General features: G+C 39.1%; 5 protein-coding genes across 5 annotated transcripts in view; 4 read left to right on the top strand and 1 right to left on the bottom strand.

Annotated features, from left to right (window-relative positions):
* Positions 1–5: 5 nt before the first annotated feature.
* On the top strand, positions 6–353 carry Cbr-coq-4.2 (the record flags this gene model as incomplete). The annotated part of the gene is made up of 1 exon (XM_002646224.2): positions 6–353. The coding sequence occupies one exon, from the start codon at positions 6–8 to the stop codon at positions 351–353; it is 348 nt and encodes a 115-aa protein (XP_002646270.2).
* Positions 354–972: 619 nt separating this feature from the next.
* Cbr-pgk-1 lies at positions 973–2,368 on the bottom strand (the record flags this gene model as incomplete). The annotated part of the gene is made up of 4 exons (XM_002646223.1): positions 973–1,629; positions 1,676–2,000; positions 2,044–2,168; positions 2,225–2,368. The coding sequence occupies 4 exons, from the start codon at positions 2,366–2,368 to the stop codon at positions 973–975; spliced, it is 1,251 nt and encodes a 416-aa protein (XP_002646269.1).
* A 1,545-nt stretch (positions 2,369–3,913) lies between these two features.
* On the top strand, positions 3,914–6,669 carry Cbr-hcp-4 (the record flags this gene model as incomplete). Its single annotated transcript, XM_045237236.1, has 8 exons — positions 3,914–4,096; positions 4,141–4,356; positions 4,401–4,523; positions 4,606–4,780; positions 4,894–5,263; positions 5,306–5,856; positions 5,903–6,082; positions 6,479–6,669. The coding sequence occupies 8 exons, from the start codon at positions 3,914–3,916 to the stop codon at positions 6,667–6,669; spliced, it is 1,989 nt and encodes a 662-aa protein (XP_045094718.1).
* A 533-nt stretch (positions 6,670–7,202) lies between these two features.
* Positions 7,203–10,509, top strand: Cbr-guk-1 (the record flags this gene model as incomplete). The annotated part of the gene is made up of 5 exons (XM_045237229.1): positions 7,203–7,260; positions 9,558–9,674; positions 9,724–9,862; positions 10,128–10,351; positions 10,397–10,509. 5 exons carry the CDS (start codon positions 7,203–7,205, stop codon positions 10,507–10,509), a joined length of 651 nt encoding a protein of 216 aa, XP_045094717.1.
* A 349-nt stretch (positions 10,510–10,858) lies between these two features.
* CBG11970 overlaps positions 10,859–15,708 on the top strand; it is a gene marked incomplete at both ends in the record, with an annotated part of 6,186 nt that continues 1,336 nt past the window's right edge. Inside the window, 6 exons of the mRNA XM_045237222.1 lie at positions 10,859–10,975; positions 13,267–13,413; positions 13,783–13,863; positions 13,933–14,039; positions 14,084–14,265; positions 14,422–14,719. Of these exons, the coding sequence (XP_045100781.1) occupies positions 10,859–10,975; positions 13,267–13,413; positions 13,783–13,863; positions 13,933–14,039; positions 14,084–14,265; positions 14,422–14,719 (932 nt within the window). The remainder of the gene's footprint in view (positions 10,976–13,266; positions 13,414–13,782; positions 13,864–13,932; positions 14,040–14,083; positions 14,266–14,421; positions 14,720–15,708) is intronic.

Below are 15,708 nucleotides of genomic sequence, written 5' to 3'. Positions count from 1 at the left end.
GTTAGATGTCGGCCCAGAAGCTTTATGGATCTCACGTCCCGCTGGCTCCACTTTCTCGAATACTCTTGGGGATTGGTTCTGCAGCGACAGCAATAACCGATCCTCGAAGAGGAGATATGGTAGCAGCGATGGGAGAAACTACAGCAGTCGGGCCTGTGCTGGAAAATATCAGAAGGAGGATGGAGTCGGATAAAATAGGGAAGAAGCTTCTCATGGAAAAGCCCCGCATCTCAAATGAGACAATTGACAGAAAGTGGCTGGCACAGCTACCAGATGGCACCTTGGGTAAACATTACTCAAAGTTAGTTGAAGAATTACTCATACCAAAGATGTATCAAACTTCGAAGCAATAATTCAGTTACAACTGATGCTCCCAAAAGAGTGGGTCAGTATCAAAAAGATTAACTTTAAACATTTCAGTTTCTTGGAACGTTTGAATACATCACCTGATGCTCGACCGACTGTGAAGTATATTGATAATCTGGAACATTTATATGTTATGCAGAGGTAGGAAAACGAACACTTTCAAGCTTATTTTCAGTTTCAGATATCGAGAAACACACGATTTCACTCATATTGCTCTCGAGCAAAAGACTAACATGTTGGGGGGAAGTTCCAGTGAAATTTTTTGAAGGAATTCAGTACGGATTACCAAGGTGTGAATGTGGTGGTATTTTGGGAGGAGCCAGACTTTTGGCAAAGTAATTGCAGAGGATTAAGAGGGGCTGGCATGACTTTTCAAAAATTACAGGGTNNGATGAATAACCTCATAATAGAAAAAGGTTCACGACTTTCAGAGAAAATGTTTCGACTTTATGAACGGTTCTAAACGGGATCTGTTAAAATATCATATTTAAAAATTCATATAATTCATGTTACAAAGAAAGTATACATCGAAACCGATTCTAATGGGCATTACGGAATAAATAATGGTTTATGAACTGAGGGGCAAGAGAGTAAAAAGGGAAGTATTTAAGCTGGGGAAAGTGCATCAACTCCTGGGAGAACTTTTCCTTCGAGAAGCTCCAAACTGGCACCTCCTCCGGTCGAAACATGGGAGACCTTATCTTCGGTGTTATATTTCTTCGCAGCAGTAGCGGTATCGCCTCCGCCGATGATAGTGATGGCTCCCGAGCTTGTTGCTTTGACAACTTCATCCATCAAGGACTTGGTACCAGTAGCAAATTTGTCAAACTCGAAAACTCCAGCTGGTCCGTTCCAGACAATAGTCTTGGCGCGTTGGATAGCAGCTGCGAAGATCTTAGATGATTCTGGTCCGACATCAAGTCCCATGTGACCATCCGGAACACCTTCTTGGGCTGTGGCAACATTAGCCGAAGCGTCTTCAGCAAACTTGTCAGCAACAACGAAATCGACTGGAAGATGAATTTGGACGTTTTTAGCTTTAGCAGCTTCCAGGAGTTCATTCACGATTTTGGCTCCTTCCTCATCATACAAAGAGTTTCCAATTTTGACACCCTGGGCTACTTTCAGGAATGTGTATGCCATTCCTCCGCCAATGATCATCTCATCGACCTTATCGAGCAAGTTCTTAATCAACTGAATCTTGTCAGCGACCTTAGCTCCACCAAGAATGGCAAGGAATGGGCGAGCTGGATTGTCGAGCGCCTCAAATATCAAGGTATACAGTGAAAATTAAAACCGATCGCAATACCTTGCTGAAATAAGAAAGTTCGTTCTTCAAGAGGAATCCACTAGCACGTTGAGCATGTTCAACACCAACCATTGAGCTGTGTGCTCGGTGAGCTGTTCCAAAAGCGTCGTTGACGTAAACATCTCCCAACTTTGTCAGCGACTCGCGGAAGGTCTTGACAGCAGCAGCATCTGCCTTGACCTTGGATCCAGAAGCATCAACTCCTTTTCCTTCCTCCTCCAAATGATAACGAAGATTCTCGAGGAGGATCACAGTTCCTGGAGCTGGGTCGGCGCAAGCAGCTTCCACTTCCGATCCTACACAATCGTCAAGGAAGAGAACATCCCTGAAATAGTAAAAGTAAAAATAGAAAAGTTGAACTAATCTACTTTTTCAAGAGGGACTTGAGCTCTTCAGCGACTGGCTTCAAAGTGTACTTGTCTTGACGTCTTCCATCCGGGCGTCCCAAATGGGACATCAGAACCACAGATTTCGCTCCATTTTTCAAGGCGTGCTACAATTAAAAATTGATCAGTATCTGCGACTTCACGATGATTAAATTTAACATACCTCAATAGTTGGCACAGCAGCAGCGATACGTTGGTTGTTGGTGATTTTGCCCTCTTTCAGTGGGACATTGAAGTCGACACGGATCAAAACTCGTTTCCCTGCGAGATTCAATTGATCGATAGCCAACTTATTCAATGAACTCATTCTCGGCTCTAAATTTAGATGGTAAGTTTGTAAGGGTGAACAAACGAGAAAGCAACGAGCAAGAGCAGTTGAAAGTAAAAAGACATCACATTGATTTGGATAGGCGCCGCACGACGTGAGAATTGACCGAATTTTTCTTCTCTCTTTTCGCTTGACACGCTAAACTCGCAGAGACGCAGGGAAAACGGCAGCGAGACTACTGACAGAAAAAGTTCTAGAAGAGTTTCTGACAACAACAACATACTCGATAAGGGAAAACACTAAAAGATAAAAACATTGCGTTTTTTGGAAAAAGATAGATCGAAAATAAGGACAGAAATCTTTCAAATTAACTCACCACCTCATAAAAACAAAGAAAGACTTGTTTTCTTTCAATGTAGTGAATTGAAGAAATGTTCGGAACGAAATTGGAACTTTCGTAATTTCAAACCGGAAAATTCAAGAAGCTCTTTTTCAGAATCAACTACTCAGCACTTTCAATTTAGGAAACAGCGGCGAAGCGGTGGCGAAACAGTGGCGAAACCCTTTGCGGAACTAAGTTGTCACACTGTTTCCTAAGCTTAGGATTCGTCTGACAGAACTTTTTTTATAATCAAAAAACCACACGAAATCGCATTTTTGCTGTGTTTTTTGACTATAAAAAAGTTTTATCAGGCGCATTAAAAATTCATCCATACGAAATGAAGAATAAAGTATTGCGGTTCTTTTGAGCTATATAACTTCTAGAAATGTCAAAAACTGAAAGAGGAGATACATTTTTTCTGTAAAAAATCTGGAAATTTGGTCATTTTTGTAATATTTTCTTCCGGAAAAGGACCATACAGGATTTTACAACCACTAATTATTTTTTAAAGAATCATTTGAAGCATCTTTAATCTCCACAAAACCAGATAAAAAATCCTGAAAATATGGCTTTAGACCTGCAATTGTGATCGCGCCATACTTTTTTCTGTAGATCAAAATTTAATTTGTAGTTCGGAAATGTTCTGTGGGAGACCGTGAGTCGTTGTATATTCTATCATTCCGAATCGGAATTTCCGATTGTGTTTTTTCTTATTAGCGAACTCTCCCTGCGTCGTTTTTATCAAAGATTTCCACTTAATTCCTTCGATCCCGCAATTTCCGGGGAAGAAGATTTCCTGGGAAAAGTGGGCGGAGTCAGAGGGCGAAGTCTAATTTGCAACCCTATCACGGGGAAAAATTTTCCCCGGAATTTGAGGGGTCTCCGTTTGGCTACGGCCGCGCGGTAACATCGCTCCACTGCATATGCCGCCAATTTTGAATGTCGGCGGACAGGCCGGCGTTGCAATTTTCCCAAATAGTCAATGCACTTTATTTTCATTTTCAGCTCATTCGCAAGATATCTTTTTTGACTCAATCTTCCGCTGTGATCCCAAACTTTCGACATGGAACGGAAACGTGCCGCACGTAGCACGATCGTCCCAGGCAGAGTGCGTAATTTTGCCCAATTTGGCTTGCAAATCAAAATTTTCAGAAGCCAATCACTAAAATAGCTGCTTTACATGAGCAGGGTTGTCAGATGACATGTCATATTTAAATGAGAAAAGCGTCTTGAACGAAACAACTCAACTGAATGAGACAGGCGATGTTGAAGAACAAGTATGGAGAAAAGAAGGTTTGGATGAGAATGACATATTTAAACGACAGGAGGCTCGCAAACAGAAGCAGATGAGAGATGTGAGTTTACGAATCCAGTGGATGGAAAATGCTGTAGTGTTCCATAATTTGTCCATTTATCACTTAAAATTTAGGCAGAAGATCGTCTGAACAGAGAAAAATATGGAGCCAAGGGATTCGAGGACATGCTTGCCCTTCCACAATATTCTTCAGAGCGCGAGAGTGACGAAGACGACCACAACGAAGAAAATCAGAAAGCCCCCGAGATTCCAATATTTGCGATCCCTTCACTTCCGAAGCATATGAATGAAAAGTCAATGCTGGGTTCACCGGTTGCCGGTAGTAGAGGAGTAAGTTTCAATACAAAAGTACGTTAACTTTATCGTAATTTCAGAGCGGGAAGGCAGGTCTCAGTTGTTCAACTCCAAAAAGTGCAAACGATGTCTCCATGCGTTCCCTTAGAGCCCTCGACCTGTCGCATGTTATAAACACGGATCATCTTGATGCTAACAAAACGGTACAATATTTTTTTCGAACTTCTGAAATTCCTTTTTTTTTACATTGGTCAAACCAAAAATGTGCTACTTCCAATCATCGAGAATGGTGAAGAATCAGATCTTCAAAAGACTCATACTATTCAAAAAATGGCAAGTAGCGAAGGATCAACTCTTCAAAAGACTCATACTATTCATGAAGATGGAAGTAACGAAAGAAACTTACCTACTCCAGAAGAAAACGATATCGCTGACACCGATGTTCGCAACCCTTCGAATGGTATTGTACACTCATCAGTAGAAGCAACTGAAGTAGAGGCAACTAACTCGACTTTACAAAAAACTTTTACTGTCGTTCCTGAAGAAATACAATTGTTCACAATACGATTGAAGGAGGCGAACAGAAGAGAAAAGCAAAGAAAGTTGGGGCTCAAGACAGAGAAAGGCGTGGAGCAAATCTTAGTATGTCTCTGATGAATTCTATGATGGAAGATGTACCTTCTTCCGGCGCCAATTTATTGAAACATCCGCTGAAAAAAGTTAGGCCGGAAACGAAGAGCCCACAAAAGCCACGAGTTATGGGTAGACTCAGTACAGAATCAGACAAAGAGAAGACTATTGAGATGGGATCGATTGCTGAAGAGTCTTCAATAGCTGAATCGATGGGATCCTCATATGTAGATCCTGTTCCAGAGAACGCAACTGCTTTTTCACCAGTTCCTGAAGAAGAAGAACCGATGGAGATTGCGAACACCACTCCCAAGTAGGTTATCAAAAATGTTCCCTGTTAAGCTTCATTTCATAGATCAACCCGCCGTGGATCAAGCTTCGTAACTCCCCACAGTTTGATGGAAAGAGCAAGAGGAGGGACACTTTTCTCAACTCCAGTTCCACCAGTTGTTGACGCCGTCACACCCAAACTTAACTATCAGAAACAAACCGTTTCATCAGCATTAAAAATGAAGGGTGCTCCCAATAGCTGTGAACTTCTTGATGTGGATCGTAGATGTCGCTCAGGTCCGAAGAAATCCGTCAATGTGGCCAGAGAGTCACCGAAAGATAACGATGATGGGAATGGAAAACCGGAAGACGTTGTTATTGATGATAGCAAATTGAATGATGAAGAAATGTGTGATGTGACGGTTGAAATGCCCCAAAATGTCGAACAGGCAGCGAGCGGTGTAGAACTCGATATGAACGGATTGACACTTCATTCAGCTAACGTAAGCTATAACTTGGACCATGACGGTTTGGATGATTTCCATGGAGATCCCAATTTTGAAGATGAAAGAAACGAAAGTGAGGATGCTGGGTCTTCTACCCGCAGAACAACTAGAAGTCGAATTGGATTACTCAGTGAGTTGTTCTCTTCAAGATTTCTCTAAAATTGTTAATTGTTCAGGTGACTCAATCGCTACTGTGAATTCGCCTGGCGTCGATCGTCGTCAAACTGGGAAAAATTACAGGAATGATACTATTCCAGAAGACTCGTGGGATTCTGATGAAGAAGTCGTTTCTAGAAGGCGCAATGATGTTAGAAACACTGTAAAAATTGGATTGCAGCTAAAGAAGAGAGAAATTAGTGAGTGTCAAATCCCCAGTTTTTCATTTTTGAAGATTTCATCCATTTCTTCTACTCATAGTTCCTTTTATTTCAAATCCATTTTTGAAAAAGAGAATCACACCCAGACCGTGGCACGAGTGTACTACTGATATTTACGGGGACCTACTGATTTTGCACAGCAAACCTAGTACGACCGAAGCAAGCAAAAATTTTTTTATACATAAGGGGGGAGCCTTATGTGATTTGGAGCTACTAATATTTTAAAATTTTACCTACTGATGTTTCGGTCGTGAAATTTTTAGTACCAGGACCTGAATCACACCTTCAGATGAGCTTTGGAATAGATTGCTTCTAGTACAGGATTTACAGGATTTACAGTATATATGATAATTCAATTTTATAATTTTTTTCCAGTTCAACCTGACGATGCAACGAATGGTGTTAGACGATCTCAACGCAATAGAGTCAAGCCTGTTCGGTCGTGGCTTGGAGAGAAACCTGTGTACGTGAACTCTCCAAGCGGAGGAAAGAGACTGACTGGAGTTACTGATGTTATTATCAAAGACAAACGATTGTGCAAGTACAGAACTGGGGACTCGTTCTAGCTAATGAGCGAGAGAAAAAGACCAAGGCTCGTAAGAAGCAATTAGCTGCTAAGAGACGAGAGCAACTTTCGCGGGATCATCAAAGAGGGTATCGGCTGAACGAATCACAGGAAGACATTTTCACTGATGACGAATTATGCGATTATACTTAATATTTTTACTGTTAACATCTTGTTTTAAAGTTCTATTTACCTGTAAATAGGCCTCCAATATTCAGTGTGAATATGAGCCGTCGAATCAAATTTTAATTTTTTTTTTGTTTTTGGTTATGATTATGTTTTTGCGCGGTTCTGGATTTTATCTGAATAATTCCTGTTCAAGAATATGACTTATCTGTATGTGATCGTCGGCTCAGTAATATACCAATTTTTAATTTTGCTAATGGATGTGTATCCGGTTGACATAAGTATTTGGTGCGCTGAGAGATGTTTATCACCACACCGTCATAATCGTGCTAAAGAAATAGGGGGATTGAAGAGAGGGGCACACCGACACAGAAAAGTATAAATAAGAGAAGAAAACTCGACATATTCATGCACGCCACCTCTCGTGTCGGTTGGTTTTGGTCTACGCCTTCCTGGCAGAAAATCAGTAAGTAATTTATATCCAACTTGTTTGGTCTCAGAAAAAGTGGCAAGTTCTGGTTAACGACAGAGAGGGAGAGAGCGAGAGCTAAGATATATGCGTCCAAAATGCATGTAGACTTCAATTTCCATTTTTTGATAGCTATTTGGCCACAAAACGCATCGCCGCCAGACTAGAGCAATAAGTGAAAAAGTGTAGGTTGAGCTATGCTTCTAGAATTCTAGCTAGAATAAGGAGTTGCAAATATGGGTATCATATGGGAACCCTTCCTTACAGCTAGTACAGTTACATTTAGTCATGTTTCATCATAATTAGCTAAGTGGACCTGTTTGTTTGACTCCTCTTATTGTCGAATTAAAAAAAGTGGGACCTGAGAATCGCTTTTTTTTGATCTACGAAAAAGTGCGGCAAAAACGTAATATTTCAGACTTTTGGCTCGTTTGAGCTGATTTCGCAATTAAGTTCGGTTTTTCGATGAAAAACAGATTCTAGAGATGCTAGCGATCATTTTCATACCAAGAAATCTAAATTTTGTCCAGAAGATCAAAAAAAGAATTCACAGAAATAAGTTTCGTTTACTACTGTAGTGATTTGAAGGCAAGGTCTCGAAAATTGACCGGGAAGCCGCCCGCGAAATTTTCCAGGTCCACTTTTTTTAATTCGACAATATGCTGTTTTTGTTATACTTCTACCGTAAAACCTCTAATAGAACGACACCCGGATCGTCCACTTTGAGCCTATATATCTCATTTTCTGTGAAAGATATCAAAAAGTGGCTAACTAGTAAAATGTTGCTGATATCCTGATAAACATTTTACTAGTTAACGACTTTTTAATATCTTTCAAAAGAAGTGAGATATATAGGCTCAAAGTGGACGATCCGGGTGTCGTTCTATTAGAGGTTTTACGGTAATTTGCCGCACACGTGATAACTCAAACAGCAGGGAATACTCTGATAAGGTGGGTGACCAAATTGCAACACTTGTGTGCTCCGGGTTGTAACGAGAGTGCGACTTGTTCACAATTCTGAGAGTTTTATTATTGAAAGCTGAATTATGACACTCATTCAAGATTATGGTGAGTATTGTTGTCTCGTTTTTATCCATTCACTTAATCCGTCACACGGTGTGATAAGCAGATCAGGGATTAGTGAAGATTCGCGTCAGGGCTCATTCATGTAAGATATTCTAGATAATGTACACCTATTTCTTACTTCATCAAACCAAAAAACAAAGGCGTAGTCGGACACAGGAAGGTATGAATTTATTTTCAGTAAGGCTAGTATTCGAAAAAAAAGTGTTCCAAAAATACGGTTCGTCCGTTCTTCGAAACACTGGAATTTATTCAAATTAAAATAGGTTCGCAAATAGAATAGAATATTTTTGTGAGAATTGTTATATTTTCTGCACAATTATTGTCTCTCATAAGATGCATCTCTTTTTTTAAAGTGTGTTTCGCGGAACAGCAGGTTACAGTAGTTTGAATGGGCAATGCAATGAACCTAAAATTGGCAGTTGTGAGGCTCTTTTCCAACAATGAGCTCACAAAGGCCCTTATTAGGTTGTTGAGAAGCTCTGCGTCCCTTCTTTTCTTCCGAGAACCATTAAAGAAGAGGAAGTGTAAACTGGACGGAGGGGGACGACAACGAGAGGAAGTCGACGTGGCGAGAATTTATATCTGACTGCTTTGTGTGCGCAGTACATGCGGTTTCCTATCCCATCCGAATGTTGTATGAATGCGATATAAGTCGGATCTTCTGTCGAATCTCGATCGTTCTTCACAATGTTATGTGACTGCATCCTTCAAATGAAAACAAAAACCGATTAATAAGATTGCAATCCTAGTTTTCAATTCAATATTGCATCGTTCTTCATCGAAGAATTCTGTCAAGAGTATTAGATAATTTTCTTTCCTGGCTGTTTTTTTTTTCTTTAAGATCCTTCTGATCTCAAATATCTGATAGCAACCTTTTGGTAGCTCATCCTTTTTAACTTGAGGCTTAACGAGCACATTTTACTTTTAGGCCATCCGAAATGCTCCGCTTTTCCGCTCATTTCCAATTGCGCCCTACGGCAACTTGTCAAAAGCGCCACTGTTAAAATACGAATTTTGGGTCACGTTGTCTCCTCTAACATTTTTCAAGTAAATAATCTACTAACACAGTCTTCAATTTCAATATTTCCCGATTTTTGAGCTGTTATGAATCTAACATCGCTCATATTCGCTAGTTTGGGTATGTCGATACACTTCTTATTTATTTTTAGGCAAATAGTTAGATTTTTATAATATTGCTAAATTTTCAGTTCGCAGAATGCCGTGCCGGCCAATCGTTCTTTCCGGACCGTCCGGTGGTGGAAAAAGTACGATTCTGACGAGAGCGATGAAAGAATATCCGAACAGTTTTGCTTTCAGTGTGTCTCGTGAGTATTGCTTTGTGAAAGAACAATCAATTAAATTGTTCACTTCCAGATACCACTAGACAACCGAGAGCCGGCGAAGAGCACGGAAAGCATTACTACTTCACCGAAAAAGAGAAGATGCAGGCTATGATTAAAAACGGAGAATTCCTCGAGCACGCAACATTCAGTGGGAACACTTATGGAACCAGGTAAGACACGAAACAGTTTAAAGGAGGCGAGACAGCAAAAATTTTGGGGGACAGTTTGGGGGACGAAATCGCGCCGCGCTTATGTAGGCCATCGGTCGTCAGCCGTGTTTGCGCCCCCGTAGCTCAGCCGGTAGCGGCGCTGTACCCCTGAGCTGCCTGTCATGAGTTCAACCCCTCATGAGGGTTCTCTAGGCAAAATATCAGGAAAACTTTTTTTTATGTCTGGCCTCCTTTAAACTAATTCCAAGCCAACCAACTTTTACAGCAAAAAAACTGTCGAGGAAATCGAGAAAAGTGGAAAAATTTGTGTCTTGGACATCGAGTTGCAAGGAGTTCGTAATATCAAAAACAGTCATCTGGATGCTAGATACATCTTAATTCGTGCTCCATCCATTAAGCTCCTCGAAGAAAGGCTGAGAGCTCGAGGAACTGAAACCGAGGAAAGTTTGAAAAAACGTCTGCAACACGCAGAAGAGGATCTCGTTGAAAGTAAGTGTTTTTTTTTCAAATTTTGCCAATAGATATATCTTTCAGTTGAGAAGAATCCGACACTTTTCGATAAAGTGATTGTGAACGACGATCTTGAGCGTGCTTACAAGGAATTCGTTGACCTTCTTCGTGAGGATCTCGAAAAAACGAAAAAATAAAACAGTCTTCCTTCGCTCCTCATTATCTTCCGCATTCATTCCGATCCCTTACTTGATGAACGTCTTATCATGAGTATCGCCGATGTTTTTGGTTGTGGTACTCCATCCTCTGAAAATCTTTCCATACTGCTTTACTCTTTTTTTCTTTTCTTGATTTATTGCGTCCATTTTCAGATTATATTTTCAGTTAGCTTTTTCTTTTCAGACAGCACATTAATTTGGTTATATTTATTTATAATAAATTTTAGTTTTTTTAAATGATGGGTTTCACAATTTATTCACTGTCATTGAGCAGAGAATCTACTTACGAAAGGAAACCTGATGGGTGACATAAACAAATGAAATATAGATGAAATCAAGACTTCCGCCACTTCCTGCTCTACGAGATTTCATTCACATGTACCGGCTACGCGCAAAAAAGATTTTATCACAAAACTATCTGATGGATATGAACATTAACAGGAAGGTATAAAACAACGATAAAATGGGTAATCGTATCTACACACCAGGGGCACTTTTCACGCTGAGCTATTTTTAAAGGAAACTGTTTCACACAGTTTTTCCCGTGACATTTTAAAATGAGAGCCAATAAAAAATGAGACACGTGGATCCACAGTATTCACATGATGCGAATTAGAGTGAATTCAAGTTTGTTCCCCCAAATAGATAGATAGGTAGTACCTCAAAAGTCGAATCAGTATTACTGAAGTCGAATCAGTATTGAAGTGCTCCTTTGACTACCTCCTTTGATTTTCAGCCGTTTTTTCCGTTGTTTTGATTGAATCATTGTCTGATTCTAAAAATACTGGCACCTGAGAGTTGAATGCTGTTGCTCTAATATAGATTTTTTTTTTCTCGTTCGAACAGTTTTCGCAATCAAGCTTGGAATTTCGATTTAAAAATTCTAGAAATTCTAGCCACCAAAATGTTACCAAGATCATAATGTTATCAGAACATCCCACTAAATTCAAAGAAATCAATTTCGTTTGATACAATGGCGGATTCAAAGACGAGGCCTCGTAAATCGACACGAACGGCGCTCGCGAAATTTTCAGGTGCCAGTTTTTTGAAATTTGACAATATTGGTTGTTTTTGCTAATTTTTATGTAGAAATTGTAATGGATTTTTAGTAGAAAAAACGAAATTTTCACTGAAAAATGATGCCCTCCAATAGAATATCTGTTCTCGAGGACTCACGAAAAATACAAGTCCTCCCTCTAATTAAAGAACCCTTCTAATTCCTCGGGACCCCACGAATGATAGAAGGACCGGCCCTTCTAATACAGGTTTTACGGTAAATACAAAAAAATTAGCAACTTAAATCGGCGTATACTAAAAACAAGGCCCCTAGAAGTAAAATCAGCCATTAAAAATTATTTTCAGCTTCTAAAAAGTAGGCTTAGCCTTTAAAAAACGTTTACCGCACACACACACACTCTTAAAAATCAGGCTTCGAAAAAAAAATTTTAAAAAACCTGTATTAGAAGGGCCTCTTTAATAGAAGGGTCCCTCTAATAGAAGAGCCCTCCGAGAGGGTCTTGGAAATAGAAGGAATAGAAGGGCCCCCTTTAATAGAAGGGCCTCCTGTAATAAAAGGACCTTCTGTGAAAAGGACCTCTTTTCAAAATGTGTTTTAAAATCAGAAAATTTTCCGTACTTTTTCGGTGGAAAATATTCGGAAACTCCACAATTGAATAGAAATTTGTTGAAACTCTATTTTTCGATGAAAATCTTGCTAAATTTTGATGAAATCGGCAGGTTTTCATGAATGTTGAACAAAATTTCGTCGAATTTTTCGAAGCAAAAATTCGGAAAAAAAACTGGCCGGAAAAATAGAAAAGCTCTCTCTAATTGAAGGTCCCCTGTAATAGAAGGGTCCTCTGGAAATACCTTGGAACAATAGAAGAGCCGGCCCTTCTAATACAGGTTTTACGGTGAGAAAAGTAGGCTCAGCTCTTAAAAAGTAAGCTTAGAACCCTAAATTAATGGATACAAAAAACAAGTCCGTCTGAAAGTCAAATTAGCCCTTTAAAGTTACTTCAGCCATTAAAAAGTATGCTTAGAGCTTGAAAAGACATTTACAAAATGTGGAAAAAGTCCCTAGAAAATTCTGAATAGCTATGCGAAAAAGTTCCCTTTTCTGGCAATACTTGAAGTTTGTTTTCTGATCCCAATTTATGAATCCCAATTTATGAAAACATTTTTGAATTTTTACAGAACATATGTCTCTCAATCGATTCCGGAATTGTTTTTACACATTTATGAAAGTTATGTTTTTCCAGTTTATAATATTCGAAAATAATTTTTTTGAATCCCAATAATTTTTTTGAATTTTCAAATTAGTCCTTAAAAGTAGGAAAAATCCTTAGAAAATGCCTATGCAGGAAAACAATTTCCTCTTCTTTTTTCTGAACAGTTGGTAATGTTTTTCCAGTTTCGGAAACTCCAAAAACTACCCCAAGAATCATTTGAATTTAAAATCAGAAATTCGAAAAAAAAATAAAAAGTTGAGTTTAAATTTTTAAAACGTGAGGTATATAATAACCATCGAAACTTCCTCTAACGTGCTCCCGATTAGCCTTGTGGTTAACAGGGATGAATTTGAACCGTCGTTGGTTCGAGTTCTCCCCAGAGCCTAGTGGTTTTTGTCAGTATACAGTAATCGGGGCAAATCGGTAACAAAACACGGGAAATGCCCCCTGGTGTGGCGATACGATTGCGTCGAAAAAATAATAAAGTACACGGTTTTTCACATAGATCGCTAAACATGCAAAAGTCAATGAAAATGATTGGGTCATTGAAATCGGATCCGGTCCGGGAGGCATTACAAGAGGAATTCTGGAAGCAGGAGCATCAAGACTCGATGTGGTTGAAATTGACAACAGGTTCATTCCACCATTGCAGGTGCGTCAATCGTTTTAAATATATTGCCACCACCTGATAAATAAAAAGTGGAGTAATGGGAAATCATGATAAATATAAATCATGATAAAAATATGACGATAATTTTTGACGAGGGAAACATGCTCCGGGAAAGGATTCAACAAATTTAAAAGTCGGGAAAAATCAGATATCTGATTTTCCGAGAGAAAAAAAATTCAGGAAATAAATCTGATATCCGATTTTCCGAAAGCGATTTTCCGAGCAATCCTGATCGAAACACATCTAATTTGATAATTAATTTAATATCTAAATCATACATTTTATTATCCAAAAAATTAGTTGAAGTGGCTATACAATGAATGTAATTAAATGCAAAATTTCCCTTCCCAGCATCTGGCTGAAGCAGCAGATTCTCGAATGTTCATCCACCACAAAGATGCCCTTCGAACAGAAATCGGCGATATATGGAAGGTATGCTGAAAACCCCCTTCTGGGAGGGAACTCCTCTCTGAGCTGAGAATATAATTAAATATTTTCTAGAAAGAACCAAATCGTCCGAGTTCTGTCCCTTGGCATGACTCAAAATTACCACAGATGCATGTCATTGGAAATCTCCCTTTCAATATTGCTTCTCCACTTATCATCAAGTAATCAAAAAATGATCGTATTTGAATCATTCAATTTCTTTCAGATACCTCCGCGATATGTCTTATAGGCGTGGAGTTTGGGAGTATGGTCGAGTGCCTCTTACGCTAACATTTCAATTGGAAGTAGCGAAAAGACTGTGTTCTCCGATTGCTTGTGATACTCGTTCTCGTATTTCAATAATGGCTCAGTATGTGGCAGAACCTAAATTGGTTTTCCAAATTTCAGGTGTGTCTTTTCATTCCTGTTTTAAAAGTTATCAAAATACATACCGTAAAACCTGTATTAGAAGGGCCGGCCCTTCTATTGTTCCAGGGTACCTCCGGAGGGCCCTTCTATTAAAGGAGCCCTTCTAATACAGGTTTTACGGTAATTCATTTTCAGGTTCATGTTTCGTTCCACGACCTCAAGTAGACGTTGGAGTTGTTCGATTCGTTCCTCGGAAGACGCCACTCGTTAAAACATCGTTCGAAGTTCTTGAAAAACTATGTAGACAAGTGTTTCACTACAGACAAAAATATGTGGAAAAAGGGCTGAAAACGTTGTACCCGCCTGAAATGGAAAATGAAATGGCTGATGAGTTGCTGAAGAAATGTCGGATTGATCCAACTACAACATCCATTAAATTAGGAATGGAACAGTTTGCAGATCTTGCAGAGGGCTACAATGAGCAGTGTATCAGGTTAGTCGGGGGGGGGGGGGGGTTGAACCATGAATAGTAGAGAAATTCTCTGATATTTTTTATGATCTACATTAAAACCGAGAGCATTCAATATTCTCACTGGAAGCATCCTAGGATCCTCCAGTTGAATTTTTGGCATCAAACTTTTGAAATCAAAGTTCCAGTAAACAATAATTGTCCTATCTCAAAATACTGTAAACACTCGAATAGAATGTCCCAAAACCGTCAATTTCGAAAAACTTTCTGTGAAAGATATCAGAAAGTAGTTAACTGATAAAATGTTTATCATAAAATTAAAAACATTTTGTCAGTATGGATAGCCTAATTTGGATAGCCTAATTTCAAGAAAAAGTTCAATTAGAAGAGCCAAGAACTTCCCAGTGAGAAGTTGATCGTTAATTACAAAGAATCGAGTTTCACGTGATTCGACACCTACTTGTGCAAGTAGACGGATTAGTAGTTTTTTAAACACCAATGATCATGACCCAATTACTATAGCTCAGTGAGATCAGAACAGTATTCCCATGGCAATCAGTGTGTCTTATCGACAAAAATTTTCTGATTTTGTCGACAAATTTACTTCACAAATTATCGATAAATTTGTCGATAGAAAACGATAAAATTTTTCCGATAAATTTCGACAAATTATGGTTTAAGTGGTAGACAAAATTTTGTTGGCGGGATGGTCGATAAACTTGTTGTTTGTTTTTGTCGATAAAATTGTCTAAGTGGGCAGTTGTCGTCAAATTATCGACAAAAATTGCTATTGGCCGCGGGAATTAGTAGTAAAAAATAGTATCTCATCTTTATTTTCTAGGCCATCTGACCTGGTGGCCTAATTTTTCCAACATGAATTTTCTAGGCCACCAAACTTTTTGACCTGAAAATGATCTGATGTTAACATGGTGGCCTAACTTTTGCAATATGAGTTTTATAGGTCACCGATCTTTTTGCCCTAGAAATGGTCAGATATTACACCTGGTACGTTT

This window comes from Caenorhabditis briggsae, assembly GCF_000004555.2.
Source record: "Caenorhabditis briggsae complete genome, chrI, whole genome shotgun sequence".
NCBI classification, from domain to species: domain Eukaryota; kingdom Metazoa; phylum Nematoda; class Chromadorea; order Rhabditida; family Rhabditidae; genus Caenorhabditis; species Caenorhabditis briggsae.
This window is presented reverse-complemented; position numbering and strand designations above follow the sequence as displayed.